Here is a 26,532-nt window from a genome sequence, read left to right as displayed (position 1 = left end):
AATTTAATAAATGAAGAAAAAGAGGCTTAAAGACATTAATTGTTCAAGGTCACACAGTTATCAGTGGAAAAGACACAGGGTCTCTTTATAGTTAGGCTTGTGTAATGCAAAGACACTACACAATATCACCTCCTTCAAAACACAAAACTATTACATATATATGGCATGATTTAGCCTTCAGGCTAATAATTCATGCAAAAATTTATGCATCTGTATTTTAAGAAAACAAAGCATTAAACTGCCTCTTCCCTATTTATTTGAAAAATGAGAGAACAAGTGTATATGTTTTTAGCTCAGATCCATAAAATATGTACATGATTTAGTAAATATATACTGACTTTTAGCTTAAATTTGGAACTTTATAGCCTTGGAAAATAAGCCCTTATGACTAAAAAACATTCCTTTCATATTGGCCTTTGCTCCAAAGGCTGTCAAAACAGATCAATCCATTTTAATTGGCACATTAAATGCGCTAGCCTATTTCTTAGATTCAAAGCTTGAGTGTCAATGAATGTGAAACTGAATTCTCTCAAGGGTGCATCAACACACATGATCTGCTCTATCATGATAATTATGCAATTAATGTAAAATATTGCCTCAAGGAACTGATCAGAAATATTCATATTCTATTCACCAGAATGATGACAAAAATATTTGGAACTCTCTTCAAGGCCACACAAGAGAAAATCATTCAGAGAAATGGGGGCTCCCAAAAGCCCAATCCTTTGCTTTCAAAGACAGAAACTCCATAAAATATGGATTATTAAATAAGCAGCGTTAGAATAGGGCCAACTGATAGGTTTTTCTTCAAAGATTAATTTAATAACTTTAACTAGGTAAGTTCTAGTTTAATAAGTTCATTCATACTTATGAATAAGTATTTTTTTTTCTCAGAGTAAAATACCAAGAATATAAGCTGGGTGCTGTGGTCATACCTGTGATCCTAGTAGCTTGGGAGGCTGACGCAGGAGAATCCTGAGTTCAAAGCCGGGCTCAGCAATTTAGCATGGCCCTAAGCAACTCAGTGAGACCCTGTCTCAAAATAAAATATAAAAAAAGTTGGGAATGTGGCTAAAGGGTTGAATGCCCCTGGGTTCGGTTCCCAGTACCAAACCAAACAAAACCATACAAATGAATAAGTATGTATGTAAAAAAACAGGAATATAGATTCATCAAAACAATACTAGATTAATATTACTGTACATCTTTATTATGATTCTTACTTGAATCTATTTTTTCCCCTTTGACACTTTAGCAATGACTAAGTCTTCATTGTGTAGATCAAATATTTCATTATATTTCATGCCTATTACTGGAACTTTTAATTTGAATACGTTCAGTGGGTTAATTAGAATGATCTTAATAAATGTGTTTAAACTCTTCTCTTTTAACTCTCAATTCAACTTTACTCAGCTCTGGATTTTGTGATCAAGGCATTTAATTTTAATTGGCTCTGGTATAAATACCAATTGATAAGAGAATCTCATTTCCTTCAAAGACTTCAGGCAGTATTACCTGAGAATATTCTCTGTGTAGCTGTGGCATGTTCAGGCTGGGTTTTCAGAAGAATTTTTGATGGCTGGACTATTTTATTCTGTTTTGTTAGGAAAATCATAAGAATTTCTGTTTAGTACTCAATTTCATTCCCATACTTATAAATAAAATTGGCTTTTTGGTCCCACACAAACACTTTCTTTCTTTGCCAGGCTAGTGAAGTTTTTTTTTTTAATTCTTTAATAAGTAGAAATTATGTTTCAAACAGCTTAAACCATTTGAAAGCATTAGGATGAACTGAACCACATGCAAAATTTCCCTAAATCACCTAAGATTAACACACCTTTAAAAACTGAATAGATTTGAAATAAAACTTTAAAACAAGGGAAACAGTTATATGTCTATATTGTAGGAATGCTATATAATGCATCTACTAAATTTGCAGGGGGGGGTGGCATACAACCTCTTTTGGATGGAAATAAACTCAACAACTTCTGAAGAGATGGTCTTCCATCATCTGATTGCTCTTCAACTCCCTAAAATCTGCCTTCTGGGTATCCCACGCCACAAAAACTACTCAAAGGTTACCAATAACCTAGATCATGAGAGTCAGCAACAGAGATACTAACAGGGAATTTATGAATCAATCCTTGCCAAATAATTTTATAGATTAAAGAACTACACTCCAGAGGTGTCAGGACACCTTCCCCAGATTACATTGAAGATGAACCATGCAGGATCTAAAGACCAGCATCTGGATTCCAGCCAGAGCTCCTCCCAGCTAGGTAGTCAGCCATCCTGAACCAGTCTCTAACTTTCGTATCTATGACACTGTTTTCATCTTCTTGCTATATTCCTCTGTCCCGCTGTCACAGAACACACTTTACTCCACCATCAGCACTACCCTGGCAAAGAACTAAGCCTGCAAGATGGCCTTCCATGAAGTGTCTGCTCTGTGATTCAGCTTTCTCATGAGTTGTGCTCAACAGCAATGTGATCTTGCACATCTTGTTTTCCTAACTACTGGTACATCATTTAAGTACTATGTCTGCATTGGAACTATCAAAATACAAATAATAATAAGTAACACTTATTGATGTTGAAGTATAAGCCAGGAGCTTTTCTAAGCTCTTTATTAACTCACTTAATTCTGACAACAATTTTATGAGACACTGAGTTAGAAAAACAGGAAAAAAATTGTTAAAATATAGAATAAACAACTCATAAACAATTCCTGAGCTGGACACAAAAGAGCCCAAGGGACAGAAAAGAACCAAAATGTAAGGATGCACTAAACAGACCATAAATTATTTTATAACTTTAAAGCTCCTTATACATTTTTTTGGAATGCAGTAAAACAGAAAAAAAGGCCTTGATAGAAAAGAGACCATTAACCTTGTGATCTAGGGGCTAATGTTTGATTGGACCACAAACCTCTAACTACCCAGTGACCACCAAAGATGTTGATGTATACTCAAACACACATACCAGACCATGTGGCCTAATGGAGGAACACAATCCTGCTGAATATTTCCCAGCTGTGAGAGAAGCTCAGTCCCTATGCTTTGGATCATACATATTCCATGTAAGTATGCACCCTAATTAATACTCATGCATTGGCAGCATATCTCACTTTTGAGATTGCCTGTTCTAAAAGAATGTCTTTTTGCCTTTTGCTTTTTAATAAAGCTCTTTCTCTATATACTAAAATATGACTCATCCTTAAATTGTTTTCTGCAATGAAGGGAAGGAACTGGAAGGTCCAAGTAGAGGCGTCCTTCAGACCTCAGATACCCTCATGTGACAGTATTATTTTAGTTTTATATGTGAGGAAATTAAGGCACACAGAGGTTGATATATTTGTCCAAGCTTGGATTCAAAAGTGTGCTGTGTGCCTCTAGAGACTGAGTTCATAACATTTTGATAGGCAGAATATCCAAAAATATGAAAGTTCTCCTATTGATAGTCTTGAATATTAAAATAACTTTTTTAGAGGGGTATCAGTGATCAAATCCAGGGGTGCTTAACCACCGAGCCATATCCCCAGCCCTTTTAAAAATTTTGTTTATTTTGACAAAGCTAAGTCGATAAGTCACTATGGCTAACCTTGAACTTGCAATCTTCCTGCCCAGCAGAACAACATTTTTATATCAGTATTTTTTCTATGACTATTCTTTTGATATTAAAATGTCTTATTCATGGAAAAATTCTATGGAATTTACTACTTATTTCAAGAAACAAATCAATTTTCCCCAAACTTACTTATGAACAGAAAAAAAAATGCTTAGCTGGTTCTTGCCTATTAAAATATTGTAGTCTCAAGTCAGAATTCCACAAATATTTAAAAAGGTTATAATACGTATTTTTTTTCTAATAAGGAATATCCTGTATTCTAATGAGGATAATACACACTTCAAAACAAAGATATTTGCTGAATTCCAGAAACCCACCCTCCTGTTACTATAAATGGATGTACTCTATAGGGTCACCACATCCCCAGTGGCAATGAAAAAATACAATGAATCAGTGAAATACACATCGTCATCTGCTTACAATTTCTGCTATAATCAGACCTCTTCCAAGAATGAGAGTAGCAAAGGCTAGAAACAATTTTCAAGTGACCATTATCTCATATTAACATGGCAGAGGTGGTGTACTATGAACAATGATTCTCTTTCACAGATAATCAGTGAACACCCAGCATCAGAATTACCTAGGCAACAGAAAGTGATGGGTACCCTATAAGGAACAAGTTGGGGTGAATGCAGAGGGAGTAAACACTTAAAGAAGCTTCTAGCCTCGTGAAAGGGGCTTCCTTTGATGAAGAAAGAAATCCCTAATAAAATTACTGACTGTTAGATCTGTGTACTTGGCCTCATCCTTGAACTCACAGCAGGAAAGAAGGCAGATGGAAATAATTAGACCGTTTTAACATGATAAATGTCACATATAATGATCCCAGCATACATTTTGTACTAATGTACAACATCTTGGCATTTAATTTTTCAGATCACTTCTACAGGTCTCTCAGTGTCCTAAGGCACCACAGGTGAAAAGGAAAACTGTTTTCCTCTGATGTGATACTGAGTCAATCTTTTGAGGGAATAAGCTACTTCTTTTGTTAACTCCTTCACACCTTTAAGAAAATCACTGCCTTCAGACGCTTTTGATGCTTTGCTTTTCCTCTTCAGTGAACAACTTCATATTGGTTCTGCCACCTGATAACTGTGTGATTTTGGAGAAATTAAACCTCACTGAGACTCACAGTATCTAGAATGGGTACAGTAATATTTAGAAAAAGTGTTAAAATCAGACACAATGCATATAAAATGGCATGCATAATGTCTATAAATAGTAGAAGCACAAATATGGTTATTTTTGTATCTCTCACTTCCATTCTCATGCCCTGTCACATACCCCGTCTCATGCTTGTCTCATGCTCTTCACGTAAGAGAAGATAAAAAATAAGTCATATTCTGTACTCTGAGGACCTCCGTCAGGGAGTCAGGAATACAACCAACTGCAACAGCATGACAAGTATTGTAACATGGTATGCAAAGGGTTTTAAGAAAGCAGGTTTAATAGAACAACTTCCAAACCCAAATGACTCGTTTCCAGAGAGTAATTTATAGGATGGAATAATAGAGTTTTTTGTATTTTCCCAAATCAAAGGTGATATAGGAAAGTAGGGTAGAGGAGCAGACATTGTTACCTTACTTAGAAGATAAAGGACAGACAAATTAAGAGTGTAAATTATTTTCTTTAAAATGTTACTTTACCAGACAACATAAATAATTGAAGTTTACTTACTTAACTTGGTTTGCATCCATGCAGGAGTGGGATGGCATCACAACTGTTTAATAATACCATCTCTGCTCAATTAAGTGTTAGGTTTATTTAGGACAGTAGTAGCTCTTCAACTGAATTGATCAATCTGCTTATTAAAACAGCTTCAAAGTTCTACTGTGTCTACCCAAGTTCTGCTTCACAATCAGAGCAGGAAGCCTCAGCAAGCTGTCATGACCCTACAGTCCTCTAAAACTTAGGCACCCAAGGGTAGTGCAATTCACCTGAGTGGCTTTGAAACAGTGATAAGTCTAGATAACCCTTGCTCCACACTGGAGACACCAGAAAATGGGCAGATTCACCCACATTACATGAGCCTGGTGTTTCTTGGCCCACTACCCAGTGGCATAAAGAGACTTAGGCCAAAGAGAAATGGTGCATCACCTATAGTGGAACACAAACTTGAATTGACAGGGAATTTATTGTCTGAAATTATGAAGACCACAGAAAGTAGCATAATATTTCTTATTGCTGAAAGCTAACAACTGTCAACCAGAAATCCTATATCTAAAAAAACTACCCTTTAGGAATGAAGATACTCTCAGACAAAGGAAAACTAAGAAGTTTCTTGCTGGCAGACTCACCCATAAATAACATATAAAAGGTCTCCAAACAGAAAATAACAGAAGAAGGCTGGGACATTGAGAAAGCAAAGAATAATGGAATGGTAAAAATTGAGGTAAGCACAATAGACTATCTTTTACCTCAATGAATTTCTTTGATCAAATTTTATGGTTGAATGTACTAATGAAAACCACACAGATTTTTCACTCCTCACCAAAATTTTATGGTTGAAACAAAAATTTTCACATAATTTAACATGCTGCTCAATGAACATAGAGGAAATAGTTAAATGTTCATATACTTCACAGGACATACCTGTCCTTCAGAAGGTAGCTTTTTTGGATATACAATTCCTAGTTGACAGTTGTTTTCTTTCAAAACTAAGAAATATTGTGCAACTCACTTTCTATGGCCTCCATAATTTCGGATAAGAAATTCTATCAATACAAACTATAGTACAGCCATATCCTGCTATATGGCTATATTAACTCAGAAATAAAAAGGAATAAACTACAGATACAAACAACAACTTGTATGAATCTTACAGAAATTATATTGAGGAAAAAACCCAATCCCCCCAAATTAGGTATAGTTCCACTCAGATAAGACTCTTGAAATGACAAAATTATATGTAGTTTTCAGGGGTTAAAAGAACTGAAGTGAAAGGAGGTTATAAAAAGGTAACAGAAAGATGTGATGTGGTGTGTTGTGGTATGGTGGTAAAAGTGTAACAGAAGGATGTTTTATGGTAATAGAGTAATAGTACAATTAAATAACTTGATTGTGGTGTTAGTCACACAAAGCTATATGTGATAAAAATACATAGATACATAAACACAAATGTGTGCTATATAATGAGTAAAAGCTAAATAAAATCTATAGATTATACCAATGTTAATTTTCTTTTTTTTTCGTATTTTAGTATAATTACATAAAATGTTAACATATGGGAGACTGAGGGAAGGATTCATAGGCGCTCCCTACACTTTCCTTTGCAATTTCTTGTGGATATGTATTTCTTTCAAAATAAAAAGTTAGAATAATTTTTATTCAACTGACATCTCTAAAGTTTTTTTTACCCCTTGCCTCTTAAATTATTATGACAATTAATGTTAAAAAAAATCCCAGGAAACTATGACAAGAAAAATCAGAGAATAAAAGTGAAGTATAGAAATTAAAATATGACAAAAATTCAACAAAGGAGCTGGAACAAAAAGTCAACATAGATTCTCTGAATGTTAGTATTTGTAACACTAATATATATTACAGTAAATGACAATGATTAAAATTATGATTTTAATTTAAATATAATTATAAAAATATTAAATAGAAAACATTTGAGAAAATGTAAGAGACTTGCAGGATAAGAGTGTTTTTGCATACTTGAGGCTTCGGACCACAATACAAGTTTGCCAGGATAGGTTGTGCGAAAAAATGTGATTATGACAAACACTCAGTTTTTCTCTGGAGAGCAGGTGTATAAATAACTGAGGTCATTCATGTAGGTGATGCATGCCTGCCTGGCCCTTAATAAAAACCATGGACAACCAAGCTTGAGCAAGCATCTTTGTTTGATAACCCTTTCTAAGTACTGTCACGCATTACTGTTGGGGTAATTAAATATATCTCATCTGTTTCTACTAGAAAGAGAGTCTTGGAAGTTTGTGCCTAGTTTCCACAGGACTTGTTCAATATGCCTTTTCCTTTTGCTGATTTTAATCTGTATCCTTTCACTGGAATAAGCCTTTAGTGTAAGAACATCATCTTCCAAGTTCTGTGAATCCTCAAGGTCAAGGGGCCTTCTGAAATACTTTCCCTTGAAGACAGGGATTTCTCTCATTTTCAGGAATTGTCTGGATTTTACTACTTTCTACTTACTTTCCCAACGTTTGTCAGAGTTTAAAGCATCAGGACAACTCCATAGATCTGTTAATCCCAAAATCTGACTTGGCCAATGATGACACAGTGACCACTGAAACAAACATTTCAAGCAGAGAGCTGCACATCTGGGGATATGTGTGGCCCCTGTATTCCATCAGTCTACTTCATCCAGACTCTGTAATAGATCTGAGCATGCCCAACTTATCTACAGTTTAAAATGGTTGAGAAAGTGGTAAGGGAATCTTATCATTTATGTATCACCACAATTAAGCTGCCAACCAAGTAGGGGAACAGTAGCTTGCAACAGTTTTCTATTGCACATCTTTCCATCACCTTCCTTTCAGAAACTCTATACAGTGCTACACAGATATTATCTACCACATGCATGCAGGGGACAAACCTCAATTCATACCCTTAGAGCACTTCTCTTAGTGAGGATGTGGTTCCACCAGAAAGGCATGTTACAAATAGATATTTTAGTAGCAACATTAGAAATCAGTTTAATATAAAAAATGTAGAATGAATTCTGTATAAAATTCACTTCCACTCGGTTGTACTTTGAGAAGCATTCTTGAATGGGAAAGAAAAAGATGCCAATAAACTATATTCTGAAAATTACATGTAACCAACAACCTGCCTTATGTGTGTCAAGCATGAAACAAGTTTAAATTCATGATTTTTGTCGGCCATGTATCCACAAAATGTTTTAATGTCCTCTATTTCCTGCTCCTATATCTCAAATCTATGACCTATTATTTAATTTTCTAAGAAAAGGCTTTGAGGTTTCATCACTCTAGAGAAATGGGTCAAGCATGTAAAATGCTACGTAAATAATACATGATAGTCTTAAAATAGCTCAGAGTCACAGCACTGGGTAATACGAAGTTAAATATATTCCCTGTTTTATCATTTCTTAAAGTAAAACTGAATATCTCAAATTAGTAGAGATTGTACATTTGCACTACATGGTATACTAGCCGAAAAGAAATGCCAAATTCCCATTGTATAGGAGCTAACAGACCAGTGAAAAATTTGTCACATATCAACAATCACATATCAACACAGAGATTTTATATTTTGGGGAAAATCTTAATATTTTATTTACAAGTCTCTCAAATAGCTTCGCATTTATAAATCACTCAAAGTAATCACGTTTTGTTGAAGACCAGCAAAAATCAAAGACATAGTACAATAGAACCTAATGGAGCTGTTTGCTCTGCCTTTCCCTCATTAAAACAAATATTTATCATGTACGTGTAATTGTGTGTGTACGCGCGCGCGCGCGCGCGCGCACACACACACACACACACACATATATAAATAAAATAAGGGAACATTTCAATCTGTAAGCTTAGTGTCTGTGAGTGCTGATGCCATTCTTATTAAATGCATGTTAACTGCTTAGAATCCCAGGCACACATTCAGGTTCATTTCCTTTCTCCTCAGGCAGTTTCCACAATCCACAACATTTTCATTTTAACAGTCCTCATTACTGGTATCATTTAATACTTGAGGGTTTGCTCAAGTCAACATCAATCTTGCTGATTCTGCAAACACTTATTTTGTTGACACAACATAGTCTAAATCCATAGCTACTAAATGTAAAAATTTAAAAACTATTCCTTCCCCTGACAAGTCACCAAGTTCTAAGAACAACTCTATCAGTCACTCACTCCTGTCACAGAGCACAGAAGAGACCTTAAACACAGGGCCTTTTATGGGAACCCACTCTCTTCAATAATATGTCATCTGTCCCAATGCCACCCATATGCACTGCACCTTCTCAAAACACTTCCCATCTTAAGTTCAATCATTCTGAAGATGCAAATGTTTCCCTGAAAGATGACTTGCTGGACACATCTGACTCCTACATCTTCATTAACAACCCTTTACCACTAACAAATCTTAACTAACCAGAACAAAGAGAAGCCAATCTCATAGAAGAAACAAGAAAAACTCATTCAGAATAAAATTTCCTCTTTAATTAAGCTTTAAATATCTATGCATGTGTCTAAATTAAGAAAAAAAATATATCTTTACCTGATTGGAGTATCTCATGCTCACATTACGTTGATTTTGTTGTGGGATATAACGCTGAATAGGATCAATGTCTTTAGGACTGATTAATTCATCAGCTAAGGAAAAAAAATAACATAATCAAATAAACATTTACACAACATTATAAACCAACAAAACTTAAGAGAGATCAATAGACCATTTTGCTCAAGAGCAAAATATCCATTTTTTCAAGGCACATGGAACATCCTTTAGGACATAACATATGGTAGGTCATGAAATAAGCCTCAATAACTATAAAAACTTGAGTATAACCTGTCACTATAATGAAATGATAAATCAATAACAAATTTCTGAAATTCAAAATGTGTGGAGGGCTGGGGATATGGCTCAGTTGGTAGAGTGTTGCCTAGCATGCACAAGTCCCTGGGTTCAATCCTTAGCACCAAAACAAACAAACAAACAAACAAAAAAATCAGTTTTGCACTGGGGTTGTGGCTCAGCAGTAGAGCACTTGCCTAGCAGGTGGGAGGACCTGGGTTTGATCCTCAGCACTACATAAAAATAAATCAATAAAATAAAAGTATTATGTCCAACTACAACTAAAAAATAAATATTTTAAAAAATTTGTGGAGTATAATATTCCTAAACAACCAATGAGGCAAATAAGAAATCAAAAAGGAAATCAGAAAATACTTTGGGAGAATAGCTCAGTGGTATAGTACCTACCTTACGATGTGCTCAAGCCTGGGTTTGATTCCCAGCATCACAGAAAAAAGGAAAACAAAAAGCAACAACAAAAAGAAAGAAATACTCTCTAGTGTAATTTTGATGAGATGAATGAAAATGAACATATAATATATGAAAATGTGGAGCTGTAGATAAGCAATGCCCATTAGGGGAATTTATAGCTACAAATTCCCACATTAAATAAAAGGAAAATTTCAAATCAATAATCTATTGTTCTACCTTAAGACGTGGACAACAACAACAACAAAAAAAACACAACTAAATCAAAAGCAGAAAGAAAAATAGAGGGGAAATTTATGATTACAGTATACACAAATAATGGAGAATATCAGTGAAATAAAAAATACATTCTTGAAAAGCCCAACAATGGTCAAGACTTTTAGTTAGACTGACCAACACAAACAAGAGGGGAAAAGATGAAAGATGGGGGAGAGAAAAGAAGAGAAAATACTCAAATTATTAAATCAGGAATGAAAGAAAAAAAAATCACTGTTGATCCTAAGGATTATAATAGAATAATATAAAAAAAACGCATGCCAACAAATTAGATAACCTAGAAGAAATGGACATATTCCTGAAAATGGACATATACCAAACTACCAAAACTGAATAAAAAAAATAAAAAAATAAAAAGTTTGAACAGATTTTTAAAAAGCAAAGTGACTGAAACTCTCACATACAAACCCCAACCGCAGTGATCACTGAGCTATACCCCAGACCCGCTAGTGAATACAGACACAAAAATTCTCAACATGATATCAGTAAACTAAATCTGTAAACATATAAAAACATATCAATAGAATAAAGGATAAAAAAGCTCTAGGATCTCTTTAATAGACAGAGAAAAAGATTTAGTTAAAAACGAACATTTTTTTTCATGATACAAAGCAAATAAACTAGGAATATGATATACTTTAGATAAGAGGTATTACTCAAATATTAGATAATGCAATAATGTCCTGGGGTGAAATGATCAGATTATAGGAGCTTAACCTTATCAGGGGATTCCATTTGATGCACCAATTTGAATGAACTATAAGTACTGGGTAGTAACTATAGGGAGGTAGGGTGTGGCTAGAAAGTAGGTCTCTGTGGGTGTGTCCTTGGGGATTATATATCTTGTGAATTATATTTTGTCCTTGACTCCTCAGTCTCTCTCTGATTCCTAGGTGCCATGAGCTGGTCAGTTTTCCCCTACCGTGCCCTTCCACCATGTTGCCTCAGGCTGAGAACAAGAAAGTTGGCAAACAGTGGACTAAAACCTCTGAAACTGTGAGCCCCAAATAAATTTCTCCTCCTCTAAGTTTTTCTTGTCAGGCATTTTGGTCACAGTGACAAAAGGCTGATTAAGACAAGATAGAAGGGAACTTCCTCAACCTGATAAAAGGCATATCTATGAAAAATCTACAGTTAACATCATGTTCAGTGGTGAAAGAATGACTACTGTTCCCCAGAAATCATAAACAGAAAAGAATGTTCACTTCTAGTCTCCATTGAAGAAAGGGTTCTAGTTGGGAAACAAAAAGTAACAAATGCACTCAGACTGGAAAGTAATTAAAACAACATGGTACTGGAATAAGAATAGACATATAGATCAATGAAATAGAACTGTGAGTCCAAAAATAAACTATTATATTTATGGTTAACTGGTTTTTATAGGAGGCCAAAATAATTCAGTAAATAGAAGAATATACTCTTTTTTTTCTCAACACATAGTGCCAGGAGGACTAAATATCTAAAAGCAAAATAATGAAAGTGGACCTCTTTCTACATTTGGAGAGTACTACTACTACTACTACTACTACTACTACTACTACTACTAATAATAATAATAATAATAAAAACAGATAAAAGCAAGTGTAAGCAAGAATGTAGAGAATCTGAAACCCTCATATATGTTGTTGGTGGGAAAGCAAAATGATGTAGCTGCTTGGAAAAACTGCTTGGAAATTGTTTAAAATGTTAAACCTAAGAGTTAGCATATGAGGTAGCAAATCCTTAACAGACATTTACCCAAGAAAAATAAAAAAATGTCAAATAATAATTTTACTGAAAGCTCACAGAAACATTATTCTGAAGAGTCAAAAAACAGCAACAACCCTAGGCGGGTGCAGCATATGCCTGTAACCCCAGCAGTTTGGGAAGGCTGAGATAGGAGGATTGTGAGTTCAAAGTCAGCCGCAGCAACGGTGAGGCGCTAAGCAACTCAGTGAGACCCTGTCTCTAAATAAAATACAAAATAAGGCTGGGGATGTGGCTCAGTGGTTGAATGCCCCTGAACTCAATCTCCCGTACCGCTGCGCCCCCCCCCCCCTCAAAAGCAACAACCCAAATGTCCATTCAGATGAATGGATTAAAAAAATCAGGTATATACATACAATGTAATGCTATCATATAAAAAAGAAAGAAAGAAGGGCTAATACAGGCTATAACATAAAGAAAATATGAAGCCAAGTGAAAGAAGCTAAGATACAAAATGCCACACATTATATGATTTAGGGTGTATGAAAGGTTCAAAATAGGTAACAGAAAGTAGATTAGATTGCCTAGTGTTGATGGGCACTATGGAAGTGACTAGAGGGAAATGAGGAATGACTGCTAAAGGGTAGGAAGTTCTTTTGAAGTAGTTCTTTTGAAGTATGATAAAAACCTTGTGAAATTGTGGTCATGGCTGCACAACTCAGCAAATAAATTAAAAAGAATTAAATTGTAAACTTTAGTGAGTTACACTGTTATGCTCGAATTCGGGACCCCCAAAGACCACCAGAGACCCAAGATCAATGTAAGCAGCAAAGAGGTGTTTATTGTGAGCTAGCTCGGTCCTCCACGCACATACACAACAACTGGTGACACTGAGAGGCTTCGAGCCCAGGGTTTGCAGCAGTTTTATACATTCTTTGGAGAACGCAGAGACCCCCACATACATCATAGCATCTCTTAGCAAATCATCACACACTGCGGGAAAATCAAATAACAACATGATTAACACATTCACTGGCAGGAACAAGTTGGGTAGGGGTGATTGGTCAGTACAAAAGGGGTATTCATTTGAACTGATTGGTTTAAGCCAAGAGGGGTGTACATGCTGAACTACATGGTTTCCCAATTTGTTATTAACCACAATAAACTACTGGGAGGGTCATCTGGCATCCCAGGTATTTCCCTGTCTCATGCTGATTGGTGGCTGCTAGGGGGCTGCTATGGATCCCCACCTAGCCTGACTGAGTCAGGGACACCTGGCGCAGCAGATCTCTCCTCTGTTATTTGTAGATAAACAACTTAGCAGGGTGGGAATGTGCCTAGAAGTGCTCTGTGGGTTTTTCCAAGGACAAAGGCATGTCCCTTCCTTGGACAGGCTTTGCTGTGAGATAGAGGCTGGTTTTTCAATACCTCAATAAAGCTGCTTTTAAAATATTACACTTGTATTGTCAAAGAAGGAAACTAGTTTTTTAGGACAGACATGGTTCTTGATAATAAATCATAAAAGAGATTTCTGAGATGGAGAATTTCTTAGGGTAATGTCCTCAATGGCTGTCATACTGTAAACAAGGAAGCTCTTTTCTTTTCATCTGGTAGTTCCCTACAGCAATTTTGGATAAAAAAATCCAAAGATATAACAAAGAAGGCAATTTAGACTGGGAAGGAAAGAGGTAGATGAAGGTCCTTTTATCTCTAATGTCTTCTCTCACACACGCAAGTGATGCCCATCATCCACACATGAGGCTCGCTGTAGCTGAGTTCCTGCACGGACCTTGAAGGGAATACGCGAGGGAAGAGATGGTTGTGGAAAAGGCCCCTAAAATGTAATTCTGCATAAACTCCTTTTGAGTCCAAGTTGGCAGTATCTATGCAAATATATAGTGAGAATACTCTTTAAACCAGTAATTCCACATCTTATAAAATTGTCTGTTATGCTCACACATGTGCAAATTAATGCAAAATAACAAAAAATGAATCCAATTTCTACTAAAATAAGATGGCTCCCTTCTATATTTTTACTACACCTAAGTTATAAAAATATATTAATTTCATTCTTGATTTTCAGTTCTAAACTGTTCATATGAAAACCACACCATCTCAGTTCTTCATAAATGTATGTGCATATAATCTTTATTTAAAAAATTACAACTCATGGGGAGAGGAAGATGGCGGCGAAGGGAGTGCATCACCCCCGTGCGCCGCGTCACTGTGCGGGAGAATGACAAGGTGAAACAGCTGAAGGCTGTCTGGTTGGGAATTTCCAGCAAAATTGAGGTGCTCCAGAATCTAGTGGAGGGATTTTCATCGTGCGAGGTTCGGCTGCGGGGGCTCGGACGTGGGCAATTTCTCCGCACAGAGAGTCGCATTGCTTGATCGGCGGATCGCCCTGTGGCTGGAGTCTGCGGTGCGCCCTGGGAAGCGGCGAGGTGCCGGCGCGGGGGTGCAGTGATGAGGATTCTGGGGGCTCCTGCCAGCGGTGCAATGGCCGTGCCCAGTGCTGAGTTCTGGCTTTGAGATGGAGGAGGGAAGCGGTCCAGTTCGGTTCTCCACACCGGTCGGACCACGGAGGAGGCCAGCGGCTGCCATCTTAGAGAGCTCATCCCTGTTTTCTACTGATCTCAGCTCATTCAGCTACGGAACAGGTGATTTCAGGCTGGTATTTGCCTGCGTCTCGCAGACAGATGGCTCAGGCTCAGGGCTAGAGAACCCTTGGAGACTACTTCTTGGGGCTCACTCCTAGCAAAGCATGCACTGAGCTCTGAGCAGCCGGGTTCTGGTTCCCGGAGCTGCTTTGGCCCAGGGCTGGGGAACCCGCGGAACCTGCATCTTGGAGCCAGCTCCTAGTGGAGCTTGCACCAAGCTCGAAGTGGCTGGGTTCTGACTCCCGGAGCCGCTATGGCCCAGGGCTGGGGAATCCGCGGAGACTGATTCTTTGAGCCGGCTCCCAGCAGAGCGTGCACCGAGCTCGGAGAGCTTGGAGCAGCCGGGTTCTGGCTTCCGGAGCTGCTTTGGCCCAGGGCTGGGGAACCCGCGGAGACTGATTCTTTGAGCCTACTCCTAGCAGAGCGTGCACCGAGCTCAGAGCGGCCGGGTTCTGGCTCCCAGAGCGGCTTTGGCCCAGGGCTGGGGAACCTGCGGAGACTGATTCTTGGAGCCTACTCCTAGCAGAGCGTGCACCGAGCTCAGGGCGGCCGGGTTCTGGCTCCCGATGACGCTTTGGTTCAGAGCTGGGGAACCCGCGGAGACTGCTTCTTGGTCCGGGTCCTGCTGGGTGCTGTGGGGGCCAGAGGGGCAGAGTGGAGCTGCCGCCTGCGCCCAGAACAGGGCAAACGACCTGCTGGCGTGGTATCACATCAGCCCAACTGCAGCTGGCACTGAAGAGAGCAGCCGCCCACGCCTGGAACAGGACCAGCAACCTGACGGCGTGGTAGTAAAGTCACCCCATTTGGAGTAGGGGCTGTGCAGAGCCGCCGCCCGAGCCTGCAAGGTAGGCAGACCTGCGACCCACTGGCAGGACAGGCCCGGGGGCCTGCCAGCGTGGTGGTCACATAGCACCGAGGCAGTCACGTCACACTAGTTGGAGTGGGGGTGGAGCAGAGCCGCCGCCCCTGTCCGGAAAAGGCCCAGCGACTCGCCAGAGTGGCAGTCAGGTAGCCCCATTTGGAGTGGGGGCCGAGCAGAACTGCCGCCCGAGCCCGCAAGGTAGGCAGACCTGCAAACCACCTGCGGAACAGGCCTAGAGGCTTGCCAGCGTGGTAGACACGTCACACCAATTGGAGTAGGGGCCCAGCAGAGCCGCCGCCCGCATCCGGATCAGGCCCAACAACCCGAGGGTGTGGTAGTCACGTCACCACAATTGGAGTGGGGGCAGAGCAGAGCCGCCACCCGCGCCTGCAGGGTGGGCAGACCAGCGACCGACCGGCAGAGCAGGCCTAGCGGCCCGCCAGCTTGACAGACAGATCACCCCAATTAGAGGAGGAGCACAGACACTACCCTCCCTGCAAGGGAGATTTTTCAACTATACAAGAGCAATATAAATAAATAGGGGGAAAATTTCAAAAACACAACAGTTTCACCAAGCAGAAAGAAACGTGAGCAGTATGAAAAGAAAGGAAAGAAAGGACCACAAGCAATGCAGGTCAACTCAACTTTAGAAGGGTAATAGCTGCAACAGATGGAATGTCAGATAAAGAGTTCAGGATATACATGCTTCAGATGATCTGGAGTCTCAAGGAAGACATGAGACAGCAAAATCAGACAATGAAAGATCACTTTGACAAGGAATTACATAAACAAATCTAGGAAGCAAAAGATCAATTACACAGGGAGATAGAAGTAATAAAAAACAAACAAATAGAAATCCTAGAAATGCAGGAAGCAATAAACCAACTTAAAAACTCAATTGAGAATACCACCAGCAGAGTAGATCACTTAGAAGATAGAACATCAGACAATGAAGACAAAGTATTTGAACTTGAAAAGAACATAGACAGCTCAGCAAGACTGCTAAGAAACCATGAGCAGAACATCCAAGAAATATGGAATAACATAAAGAGACCAAACTTAAAAGAGTTATTGGGATACAGGAAGGCATAGAGCTCCAAACCAAAGGAATAAACAATCTATTCAATGAAATAATACAAGAAAACTTCCCAGACTTGAAGAATGAGACAGAATCCCAAATCCTAGAAGCCTACAGGATGCCGAATGTGCAAAATCATAAGAGATCCACACCTAGACACATTATAATGAAGATGCCCAACATACAGAATAAGGAGAGAATTTTGAAAGCTACAAGAGAAAGGAAGCAGATTACATTTAGGGGTAAACCAATCAGGATAACAGCTGATCTCTCAACACAGACTCTGAAAGCTAGAAGATCCTGGAATAACATATTTCAAACACTGAAAGAAAATGGGTTCCAAGCAAGAATCATGTATCCGGCGAAATTAAGCTTCAGGATGGAAGATGAAATTAAAACCTTCCATGATAAACAAAAGTTAAAAGAATTTGCAGCTAGAAAACCATCTCTTCAAAAAATCCTTGGCAAAACATTAAAGGAAGAGAAAATGGAAAATAACAATGAAAACCAACAGGGGGAGGTAGGACAGTAAAGGGGGGAAAGTAATCAAAGAGGAAAACAAATCAGGTTTAGTAACATTAATAAACAAATATGGCTAGAAGAATAAACCACATCTCAATAATAACCCTAAATGTTAATGGCTTAAACTCACCATTTAAGAGACATAAGCTAGTTGAATGGATCACAAAACAAGACCCAACAATATGCTGCCTACAAGAGACGCATTTGATAGGAAAAGATATACATAGACTGAAGGTGAAAGGTTGGGAAAAATCATATCACTCATATGGACTGCGGAAACAAGCAGGAGTGTCCATACTCATATCAAATAAAATAGATTTCAAGCCAAAGTTAATCAAAAGGGATAAAGAGGGACACTACATACTGCTCAAGGGAACCATACACCAACAAGACATAACAATCATAAATATATATGCCCCAAACAATGGTGCAGCTATGTTCATCAAGCAAACTCTTCTCAAGTTCAAGAGTCTAATAGACCACCATAGTCTCCAATCATGGGAGACTTCAACACACCTCTCTCACCACTGGACAGATCTTCCAAACAAAAGTTAAATAAGGAAACTATAGAACTCAATAACACAATTAATAACCTAGACTTAATTGACATATATAGAATATACCACCCAACATCAAGCAGTTACACTTTTTTCTCAGCAGCACATGGATCCTTCTCAAAAATAGATCATATATTATGTCACAGGGCAACTCTTAGACAATATAAAGGAGTAGAGATAATACCATGCATCATATCTGATCATAATGGAATGAAACTGAAAATCAACGATAAAAGAAGGAAGGAAAAATCATGCATCACTTGGAGAATGAACAATAGGTTACTGAATGATCAATGGGTTTTAGAAGACATCAAGAAGGAAATTAAAAATTTCTTAGAGTTAAATAAAAACACAGACACAACATATCAGAATCTATGGGACACATTGAAAGCAGTTCTAAGAGGAAAATTCATTGCTTGGAGTTCATTCCTTAAAAAAAGCAAAAACCAACAAATAAATGATCTCATACTTCATCTCAAAATCCTAGAAAAAGAAGAGCAAAACAACAGCAAAAGAAGTAGAAGGCAAGAAATAATTAAAATCAGAGCTGAAATTAATGAAATCGAAACAAAAGAAAAAATTGAAAAAATTGACAAAACTAAAAGTTGGTTCTTTGAAAAAATAAATAAAATCGACAGACCCTTAGTCATGCTAACGAAGAGAAGAAGAGAGAGAACTCAAATTACTAGCATACGGGATGAAAAAGGCAATATCACAACAGACACTTCAGAAATCCAGAAGATAATCAGAAATTATTTTGAATCCTTATACTCCAATAAAATAGAAGATAGTGAAGGCATAGATAAATTTCTTAAGTCATATGATCTGCCCAGATTGAGTCAGGAGGATATAGACAACCTAAACAAACCAATAACAATTGAGGAAATAGAAGAAACCATCAAAAGACTACCAACTAAGAAAAGCCCAGGACCGGATGGGTATACAGCAGAGTTTTACAAAACCTTTAAAGAGGAACTAACACCAATACTTTTCAAGCTATTTCAGGAAATAGAAAAAGAGGGAGAACTTCCAAATTCATTCTACGAGGCCAACATCACCCTGATGCCTAAACCAGACAAAGACACTTCAAAGAAAGAAAACTACAGACCAATATCTCTAATGAACCTAGATGCAAAAATCCTCAATAAAATCCTGGCGAATCAGATTCAAAAACATATCAAAAAAATTGTACACCATGATCAAGTAGGATTCATCCCTGGGATGCAAGGCTGGTTCAATATACGGAAATCAATAAATGTTATTCACCACATCAATAGACTTAAAAATAAGAACCATATGATCATCTCGATAGATGCAGAAAAAGCATTCGACAAAGTACAGCATCCCTTTATGTTTAAAACTCTAGAAAAATTAGGGATAACAGGATCATACCTCAACATTGTAAAAGCACTCTATGATAAGCCACAGGCCAGCATCATTCTGAATGGAGATAAATTGAAGGCATTCCCTCTAAAATCTGGAACAAGACAGGGATGCCCTCTCTCACCACTTCTGTTCAACATAGACCTCGAAACACTGGCCAGAGCAATTAGACAGATGAAAGAAATTAAAGGCATAAAAATAGGAAAAGAAGAACTTAAATTATCACTATTTGCAGATGACATGATTCTATACCTAGCAGACCCAAAAGGGTCTACAAAGAAACTATTAGAGCTAATAAATGAATTCAGCAAAGTGGCAGGATATAAAATCAACACGCATAAATCAAAGGCATTCCTGTATATCAGCGACAAAGCCTCTGAAATGGAAATGAGGACAACTACTCCATTCACAATATCCTCAAAAAAAATAAAATACTTGGGAATCAACCTAACAAAAGAGGTGAAAGATTTATACAATGAAAACTACAGAACCCTAAAGAGAGAAATAAAAGATGATCTTAGAAGATGGAAAAATATACCCTGTTCATGGATAGGCAGAACTAACATCATCAAAATGGCGATATTACCAAAAGTTCTCTATAGGTTTAATGCAATGTCAATCAAAATCCCAACGGCATTTCTTGTAGAAATAGATAAAGCAATCATGAAATTCATATGGAAAAATAAAAGACCCAGAATAGCAAAAGCATCTATAAGCAGGAAGTGTGTGTGAATCAGGCGGTATAGCGATACCAGATTTCAAACTATATTACAGAGCAATAGTAACAAAAACAGCATGGTACTGGTACCAAAACAGGTGGGTGGACCAAAGAGACTAATCCACAAAGTTACAACTATCTTATATTTGATAAGGGGGCTAAAAGCATGCAATGGAGGAAGAAAAGCATCTTCAACAAATGGTGCTGGGAAAACTGGAAATCCATTTGCATCAAAATGAAACTGAATCCCTTTCTCTCACCATGCACAAAAGTTAACTCAAAATGGATCAAGGAGCTTGATAAATCAGAGACACGGCGTCTGATAGAAGAAAAAGTTGGCTATGATCTACATACTGTGGGGTCGGTCTCCAAATTCCTCAATAGGACACCCATAGCGCAAGAGTTAAGAACTAGAATCAACAAATGGGAATTACTCAAACTAAAAAGTTTTTTCTCAGCAAAAGAAACAATAAGAGAGGTAAACAGGGAGCCTACATCCTGGGAACAAATCTTTACTCCTCACACTTCAGATAGAGCCCTAATATCCAGAGTATACAAAGAACTCAAAAAATTAGACAATAAGATAACAAATAACCCAATCAACAGATGGGCCAAGGACCTGAACAGACACTTCTCAGAGGAGGACATACAATCAATCAATTAGTACATGAAAAAATGCTCACCATCGCTAGCCGTCAGAGAAATGCAAATCAAAACCACCCTAAGATACCATCTCACTCCAGTAAGATTGGCAGCCATTATGAAGTCAAACAACAACAAGTGCTGGTGAGGATGTGGGGAAAAGGGTACACTTGTTCATTGTTGGTGGGACTGCAAATTGGTGCAGCCAATTTGGAAAGCAGTATGGAGATTTCTTGGAAAGCTGGGAATGGAAACACCATTTGACCCAGCTATTACCCTTCTCGGTCTATTCCCTAAAGACCTAATAAGAGCATGCTACAGGGACACTGCTACATCGATGTTCATAGCAGCACAATTCATGATAGCAAGATTGTGGAACCAACCTAGATGTCCTTCAATAGATGAATGGATAAAAAAAATGTGGCATTTATACACAATGGAGTATTACTCTGCATTAAAAAATGACAAAATCATAGAATTTGGAGAGAAATGGATGGCATTAGAGCAGATTATGCTAAGTGAAGCTAGCCAAACCTTAAAAAACAAATGCCAAATGACTTCTTTGGTATACGGGGAGTAACTAAGGACAGAGTAGGGACTAAGAGCATGAGAAGAAGATTAACATTAAACAAGGATGAGAGGTGGGAGGGAAAGGGAGAGAGAAGGGAAATTGCATGGAAATGGAAGGTGATCCTCAGGGTTATACAAAATTACATACAAGAGGAAGTGAGGGGTAAGGGAAGAATAATACAAGTGGAAGTAATGATTTACAGTAGAGGGGGTAGAGAGAGAAGAAGGGAGGGGAGGGGGGATAGTAGAGGATAGGACAGACAGCAGAATACATCAGACACTAGAATGGCAATATGTAAATCAATGGAAGTGTAGCTGATGTGATACTGCAATCTGTATACGGGGTAAAAATAGGAGTTCATAACCCACTTGAATCAAACTGTGAAATATGATATATCAAGAACTATGCAATGTTTTGAACGACCAACAATAAAAAAAAGAATAAATAAAAAAAAATAATAAAGAAATATAATTGAAAAAAATTACAACTCATTTTCTATAGATTTTTAGGTACTGCTTTTAAGCAATTAACTCCGAAAAATAGACCAGGGAGTCAATGACTGAAAATTTCTTTCCAGGTTTGGGAACATTTCTACATTATATTTCTATTCTGGGGTACCTCCCAGGCACATCTGTAATATTATTCAACAAACAAAATCACCAAAGCGTGCTTTAGTAATTCTTGGAGGATCTCCTCAATAATAATAAAAATAATACTAAAAGTAAAATAACAAGAAAAAGGAGGAGGAAGGGCAGCAGGCATCACAGTATTTGGATTTTGCTTACCAAGCTCCTGGCATTGTTTAAGAAATTCATGTACATTAATCCTCATAACTTGATCATTTTATAGAAAACAGCAAAGAGGCATATTGTGTTTAAACAACTTGTTATGGCTAGTGAAGCCAGATTTAAAGATAGGTAGTTAGTGTAGTTAGATAAATCTGGTCTAATATTGAGTAAAATCAAAAATGAAGGCCATGTTGAGAATGGAGCCCAGGAAAGCAGAGCAGTTCTTGGGAAATTGAAATGTTAATGTTCCAAGGCCCAAAGCCCATCCCAAGGAAATGTTAATGAAGCAGCTCCAGGCAAACAGGTAGATGCTAATCCAAAAGTCCTTCCTGCCCAGATTACTCCTTTGGCCCACCTGTACCCCACCCTTTGGGCCTTCCCACCTACATTCTATCACTGAAAGATAACAGAACTAAGGACAGGAATTCTACAAGAATGAGGGAAAGTTGAAAGAAGATGTTAGCTATAAAAAGGGGAAGACATCCACTCTTCCACGGATTCCACCTCTTGAGTCCCCTGCTTCCTCCAGGAGAAGTCTTTTTTGCTGTGCTTTAATAAAGCTTCTACTTTCCACTCTAAACTTGCCCCTGCGTGTGCTTCTCTGGTGTTATACTTCAGCATTGGGGAAGCAAGGACTCATCACCAGTAAACAATGGTAACACTAGTATGAGACAATTTTTTTTTTTTTCTGTGAGGGGAAAAAAAAAAAAACACTTTTGCCAAATTTAAACCAAATCAATATAGGTTCAATTGTAGTAGATATTGATATGTAACTTTGATTCATTAATTTAGGTTTAGCTCATGATGCAAGTTTGATTAGTACTCTGATATTCTAAATAAGCAGCAAATTATTTCCTTAGCTCATTTGTATGATCACTGAGGTATGAAAAATTTCCACAACCAACAAGCATGTTACATAATTAATATTTCACTATTATTCTATAGAAGTAAAATTCTCTTTATCTTGTTATTTATAACTGATGACACACAAATTAAGAAATTTTATATCCTTAGAAAGCAAAATGCTAATCTATTAAAACTGATAAGAATCAAATGGCTAGCCAAGTGCTTTGAAAGCTTGCTTCTTTGCATTTCCTTCCCATTTCTCCTAGTACCACACTTCCACATCTAGCATGATTTTTCAGCTTACACCACGTACTCATCAATAACCCTGTAGGCTGTATGCTTCTTATTCATGGCTGTGCCCCAGCACCTAGCATGGCAACTAACAAAGTGGAATCTTAATAGACTGACCTAATAAATACAACAAAAAATTGGTGGCTTTAACAAAATACAGAAAAACTAATTGCCATAATCATTAATTTCCATACTGATTAAAAAAAAGTAACAAAAGGTCAAGTTAATAGATATGTTTTTCCTTTCAGCACTAATTTTTATCATTCAGGAGGCAAAAAAAGAGGTTCTCATTGAGCCAATGCAATGACATTAATTTTCTGATGAAGGGTGACAGGCCTGAAAGAACTTATACCTGAGTCACCTCTATAAAAGTCCCCTGTTCCTGCTGATGGGCAGGATCACAGACTCTGGGACAGGAGTCCCCTGTCCTTTCTCCTTTGCTAGCAAAGCAATAAATCTTCTTTTTCCTTTTTTTCAAAATCATGTCCTCGATATTGGACTGGCACTAGGGACAAGGTTCGAGCTTTTGGTAACATGACAGCAAAAAACTAAATAGGGAAACAATGACAGATCTAGGTATATAAACATTTTTAATTTCTCTCATCAAAAGAAAACTAGCATACACAAATTTCTGAAGCAAACAAACCAGAAAAAATTGGAAAGGTTTAATATACTTAATATGTAAAATATTCATGTAGACTGATAAGAAAAACAACAAAACCAAGGTTAAATGGGCAAAGCAAACTACTAGACAATTTACAGAAGAACTAAGAAATGTATTTTATGAGCATGTAAGTGAAAACAAGATACAATTTAATATCTTACTACGTTAGTAAGGTTTTTGTTCCTAATAATAATATTTATTGTTATGGAGGTTATAGGTGATACAAGCACCTTGCAGACTACTGAATAAATCAATAAACTCTATTAGTCGGGAACTGTGTGATCTTAGGTGAGCTGTTACAGTCTTCTGGGTCTCAGTTTCCTTGTCTATACTACATAGTACTCATAATACTCTTATAGAGAAGTTGGGAGGATCACTTAGGATAATATTCGTAAAAGGCAGAACATAGAATCTGATAAATTTTAAGGTAGGTATTATTAGCATTTCTTTTTTTTTTTTTAAAGAGAGAGTGAGAGAGGAGAGAGAGAGAATTTTTAATATTTATTTTTTAGTTCTCGGCGGACACAACATCTTTGTTGGTATGTGGTGCTGAGGATCTAACCCGGGCCGCACGCAAGCCAGGCGAGCGCGCTACCCAGCCCCAATTAGCATTTCCTTGTGACAGTATATTTGAAATACCTACTCAGACTCTAGGCATCACTGTTTTCATATTCAACTTTACTAATATTTGTGAGAGTAGGACTGTAATTTTATTTTTCTAACCCTAGAAGCTAGTCAACTAAAATATTTTAAGAAAGTTGGATATACTGGATACAGTGACACGTGCCTGTAATTCCAACTATTTGGAAGGCTGAGACATAAGGATTGCAAGTTCCTGGCCAAACAGAGTAAAAAGTACTGAGATATAGCTTAGGGGTAGAGTGCATATATAGCATGCATGAAACCCTGGGTTTGATTTCTTGGTACCATTTAAAAAAAAGAAAAAGAAAAGAAGTTATTTATATAATAATCTACAGAAAGAAAATCTTCCTAGACTAACAATTTAAAGTAATACTACATGGGCTCTCAAAATGTTATATGTTCCACACAAATTCCACTTCAGGTCACTAGTAATCATGTGGATATCATGAAAAAGATAATGAAAGTGCTCGGTAATTGATGTCTTTCTGCTTGAAGTTTCCTGAAGTATAACAGCTGGGAAATTCTCTTAGCATCCAATATGGAAATACATCTATATACTCTTATCAACTCATTTTATCTTTGATCAGTTAAAAAAAACTGATCAAAGATAAAATGAGTTCAGAGTCAACTGTGTTTGAAGTCAACAGAACAATAAAAATCAGGACCTCAGTTTCATAATGTCCTCTACACACTAAGGCATTTGATTAATGATTTTTACATTCAAAAGCATTTCTAGGCTTAATCAGGAGTTTTTATATTTGGGGTCAATTTGACAAGAAAAAAAATGAATGAAAACAAATGCAAATACACTTATCTTAGTAACTAATACTATATTAGTAACTAAGAAGTACTATTTCACAATAATTAGGCTGTTCTCAGAGAGAAAGAGAAGTATGTCCTATTGTTCCTGCTATATAGCTTATACATAGCACAGTGATTATCAAAGGGGCCTCTACAAATAGAAGTAGAATCAACAAATAGAAGGATGGTTAAGTAGCAACTGGAGAAGCACTTTCTTCTTGTGATGAATTTTGAGGTTATGGGGATATCTGAAAGGAGGGCTCATGAGCATACTGAGTTGACTATCTGAAAAAAGGTCTTCAAATATATTAACTCCTAAATTGTAACTAGGAAAGGAAGGAGGGGGAGAGGAAAGGACAGGAAATAGAAGAACAATTCAAGGATATATTTGCCGTAATGCAAATTTCTTATGATTCCTTATGATAGTTCCTCATCAGTTAATCCTTAGCACATTAAAATATGGAAACTGATCATCATAAGTTAAGATATTCTTCAAGTCCCAGAGGTAGTAAGTGATAGAACTTGTATTTGAACTTGAAACTGATTCCTAAATTCATGATCCCCAAACCACTGACCTTTTCATTGGAGTACAAGAAAAACATGTAGAAGAAAAGGAAAAAGGGAAGAGAAATAAGGGAAGATATAAAGGAAAAACATGATGACGTCAGAGAACTAATTTATATCAATCAATTAGGAATTCACTAGATATTAACAATCATTTTAAATGCCTACAGGAAAACAAATTGAGTTCCAAGCAATGACTTATCCAAGAATTTAAGAAGTCAATACATTAAAATGTGAACTTTATATGTATAACACTTTAGAAATTTAAAGGTACTTCTAAATTTATTCTATCACTTTTTAAAAGGAAGGTTATTGGAGACTGAACTCAAGGGTGGTTTACTACTGAGGTATGTCTCCAACCTATTTTATATCTTATTTTGAGTCATGGTCTTAGTTGTGGAAGTTGGCCTAGAACTTGCGATGCTCCTGC

At 37.3% G+C, this 26,532-nt stretch overlaps 1 protein-coding gene across 5 annotated transcripts in view; it reads right to left on the bottom strand.

Annotated features, from left to right (window-relative positions):
- Phkb (phosphorylase kinase regulatory subunit beta) overlaps nucleotides 1–26,532 on the bottom strand; it is a 221,059-nt gene that overhangs the window by 68,276 nt on the left and 126,251 nt on the right. For all 5 annotated transcript variants that reach the window (XM_005318148.5, XM_005318149.4, XM_021721160.3 and 2 more), the window contains one exon: nucleotides 9,826–9,920. In XM_005318148.5, coding sequence (XP_005318205.2) covers nucleotides 9,826–9,920 — 95 coding nt within the window. The remainder of the gene's footprint in view (nucleotides 1–9,825; nucleotides 9,921–26,532) is intronic.

This window comes from Ictidomys tridecemlineatus, chromosome 15 (assembly GCF_052094955.1).
Source record: "Ictidomys tridecemlineatus isolate mIctTri1 chromosome 15, mIctTri1.hap1, whole genome shotgun sequence".
NCBI classification, from domain to species: Eukaryota; Metazoa; Chordata; class Mammalia; order Rodentia; family Sciuridae; genus Ictidomys; species Ictidomys tridecemlineatus.
Note: the sequence above shows the minus strand (reverse complement) of the source record. Positions and strands in the feature narration are given on the sequence as shown.